General features: G+C 43.6%; 1 protein-coding gene across 1 annotated transcript in view; it reads left to right on the top strand.

Annotated features, from left to right (window-relative positions):
- Positions 1 to 2,172, top strand: part of LOC107282624 (ankyrin repeat domain-containing protein 42) — a gene marked incomplete at its 5' end in the record, with an annotated part of 21,874 nt that extends 19,702 nt beyond the window's left edge. The window contains one exon of the mRNA XM_015810435.1: positions 577 to 2,172. Within this exon, the coding sequence (XP_015665921.1) occupies positions 577 to 723 (147 nt within the window). The remainder of the gene's footprint in view (positions 1 to 576) is intronic.
- Positions 2,173 to 3,870: the final 1,698 nt, after the last annotated feature.

Here is a 3,870-nt window from a genome sequence, read left to right as displayed (position 1 = left end):
TGAAGTCCACGAGTCATGAAGGGGCCATAGTTCCCCCATGCTGGCTCAGGGATTCTGGGAGTTGAAGTCCACGAGTCATGAAGGGGCCATAGTTCCCCCATGCTGGCTCAGGGATTCTGGGAGTTGAAGTCCACGAGTCATGAAGGGGCCATAGTTCCCCCATGCTGGCTCAGGAATTCTGGGAGTTGAAGTCCACGAGTCATGAAGGGACCATAGTTCCCCCATAGTGGCTCAGGAATTCTGGGAGTTGAAGTCCATAAGTCATGAAGGGGCCATAGTTCCCCCATGTTGGCTGAGGAATTCTGGGAGTTGAAATCCCCGAGTCATGACGGGGCCATAGTTCCCCCATGCTGGCTCAGGGATTCTGGGAGTTGAAGTCCACGAGTCATGAAGAGGCCATAGTTCCCCCATGCTGGCTCAGGAATTCTGGGAGTTGAAGTCCACAAGTCATGAAGGGGCCAAAGTTTCCCCCCTGCTGGCTCAGGAATTCTGGGAATTGAAGTCCACAAGTCATAAAAAAGCCAAGGTTGCCTACCTCTGGCCTAGAATGAGGTTAATTTCCAATATCTCTTACAGGAACCATTGGCTTTCCCTAAAGAAGTGTCTGACCCAGACAAAGCATCCTCCGATTTGCCTAAAGTGAGTTTTGACACGAAGAAAGAGAAGAAATTGAAGAAAAGGCCTCTCTTTAGCCCTGGGGGTGTGATTGTAAAAAGATTCTAAGAAAAACAAGTAGTAAACAAGTAGTAAACAGAGCAGGCATTTTACTCAAAGGAAAATTAAGTTCAGTTGGCTTCCCAGACAATCCTCAGCACGAAAGGTGAACTAACAATGCCAAATTCTTAACTAGTCAAAGCACGTCTTGTTTTTTGGCATCATAAATATATTGCCTTACCAGACTCTGAATTTGAAGGGAAAAAGTTTATTATGTATCACCTGTCCGTGTGCACAGGTCCACCTGTCGGAAATCAAGTGACATCTAAGCTTGCGTGGGTGTTGATTTAAGGAGGCATTTTTTTTATGGCCCCATGGCCTGTGTCAACTTCCTCCTTCAAATTCCAGATTAATCCAGACTCTCGAACATCATTTTTGTGCAACCTTTTAAATGTGAAATTTTCACAGCTCTCAGAATGAAATTCTTGTAGTTTGGGGGCAATCGTGCTTTTAATCTGTTTTGGGGTTTCCAAATTCGGAAAGGCTGCCTCTGAACCAGGTTGCCATTACAGGTAAGGGTTTTTAAAATGCACTACTAATTATTATACACTGGCTTGTCATTAAAGATTAACCTTTTTTTTAAAAAAAAGAAAACTTCCAATGCTTATGTTGCCCCTTAGCCAAGGCTCAGTGAACTTTCTGCTGTACAGTGGAGACGCTAATAAACTGAACAATTTAATATGAGTGATGCATCTGTCTTATTGTACATCAGTAAGTCCAAGAACTCTGGCAGGGATGGTTGAAAATACAAGATTTGTTTGCTTCTACATGGTAAAACGTCTTCTAAAAAGGGGAGAAATTGGGAAAAATGGGCTTACAAGAATTCAGAGGAATTGTTGAAGGTCATCCTGGTGATATGAGACCGGTTGGTTCGCAAAGTGTAGGAAGGGACTGGACAATCAAGCAACTCTGGAATAATTGTAGCCAAGTAGACAATCCAGAGGTGAACTCTAGTGGTCAGCAAATGTTTAATATTAAAACAGAGACTTCCAAGAACTTCAGTTTGTAAAATTCAGCAACAAGAATTATTTCTGAAGAAATTCAGCTTCCTTGTGCTTTGGGGCCACTGTCCCAACCCACCTCCCTTCAACGTGTCAAGAGTAAAAATGCAATTATTTCTCCAACATCTGGAAAGCACAATATGAGGCCAGACCGTTTCATAGAACTACAAAACACAATACTGCAATAAAAAACAAACAAACAATAACGATCTGTCTGATGCACGTATTTGAGGGGAATAAAGCAGCTGGCGATGCGTACTTAAATCTTCCCTTCGCAAAGGAAAACATCTGGCAGCTTTAAGCACCCTGCATTTTGTGGACAACGCACAAGATAAAAAGCAGAAAATACAGCTCTGGAAAGGCAGGTTTAAGTTTCCTGGGAATTCATGTGGCATTTTAAAGGATATCTTCAATAATAATAATAATAATAATAAATCCTTCCTTCCTCTCGCTCACATCAGAGCTTCTGAAACTGTCTTTTCAACGTGATATCTCGATATTCTGGATAAATTGGGAAAGTCTCAAAAAAAATCTAGAGCAGATTAGATCAGAGATAAGGTGTAGAAAACGTAGTATCCCTATTAAGGCTCCCTACTCAGGGTCCAGATTCAACTCATCCTTTTGAACTAGACTGGTGATGGGTACGTTGCCCTCTGCATGGAATTGAAAATCAGCCCTTGTCAATAGTTGTACATCAGGGGTCCCCAAATCCGAGGCTGCGGCACCGGTACTGGTCCATGGCGCCCCAAAAACTGGACTGCATAAGACCCATCTGTGCATGTGGGGATGCAGGCAGCATGCAAAATTACGCCCCCTTCTGGTCCACGGGAAAACCTCTCCACGGAACCGGTCCCTGGTGCCCAAAAGGTTGGGGGCCACAGTTGTATGTGGACACACCATCTTAGGTAAACACTCATTGGTTTAACTAATCCAATTCTATCGCGCAAAGCCAACCACTATGTGGCTTGTGTACTGTTGGGAGAAAGCAGGGGCGTCAAAAATATAAATATTAGATTTTTCTTTTGACAGCCCCCCTCCCCCTACAATGGAGCCATAACTTTGGAGCTTTTCTGTATTTGGCGGGGTGGGAGATAGGGTTGTTAACCACCTACATGCTTGTCTTCCAGGCCTGTCTTGTCATTTTTGGAGTGTGTCGATGGCTACCAGGGAAATTTAGCACTGTCGTGGAATCAGCAAAAGTTCTGAATATCAGACAACCAGCACCTGCAGTCTATAAACCCCCAGATTTATGATTTCGTGTGTTGGGTAAATCCAGCTAATCAAGACTCATTCAATAAGTTATGGCTAACACGCCCGAGTGTCACGTTAGTTTGTAAGCGAGTTGTGTTATGCTGGTTAAGTGTTTTGACTTCCCCAAAACAGCCAATTGGTTAAAGCAGGGGTAGGCAACCTTGGCTCTTTTATGACTCGTGGACTTCAACTCCCAGAATTCCTGAGTCAGCGTAGCTGACTCAGGAATTCTGGGAGTTGAAGTCCACGAGTCATAAAAGAGCCAAGGTTGCCTACCCCTGGGTTAAGGTGAATCTAAACAACCCTTGATAAGAGAAGAAGCGTAATCTAGCAAGAGCATCACAGATTAACAAATGCACTCAGTAGTTAACTTCTACCGGATCACCACAAAAGAGAATCCAAAGACTGCGGCATTTTGAAATTGCTCTGGCTTTCCTTCTGCCTTACCAACGGTGCTAAGCTAAATTTTAAAAGGCACCTTGGCTTTTTTTTTTTGCTTACCGTAATTGAAAAAGGCCAAGATTTAGCAATAAAGCACCTCTTGATTCTCACAAGGTCCCAGCGTTAGTTTCAGTCAACAACTGTAGAGAACAGAACTGAAGGCTATCCTACATCAATGTTTCTCAACCTTTTAAGATGAGTGGACTTCAACGCCCAGAATTCCCCCTAGCCAGCCTTGTTAAAATTGCTCTAAGGTTGAGAAACACTGTCCTAGATCTTTCGGCCTTTTCGGAAACTATTATATATTTATTTAATTTTTATGTCACCTATATCCCCATAGAAGGGACCCCCCGGGCGGCTTATAGATCCTCCAAGCCTCCATGCCTCTCAGTTCCCGGAATTCCCAGCAAAAGTCAAGGCGATTAAGAGAATTCTGGGAGTTGAAGTCCACGCGTCTGGAAGC

Source organism: Protobothrops mucrosquamatus, unplaced genomic scaffold (genome assembly GCF_001527695.2).
Source record: "Protobothrops mucrosquamatus isolate PMUCROS unplaced genomic scaffold, P.Mucros_1.0 scaffold_37, whole genome shotgun sequence".
In the NCBI taxonomy this organism is placed as follows: Eukaryota; Metazoa; Chordata; class Lepidosauria; order Squamata; family Viperidae; genus Protobothrops; species Protobothrops mucrosquamatus.
This window is presented reverse-complemented; position numbering and strand designations above follow the sequence as displayed.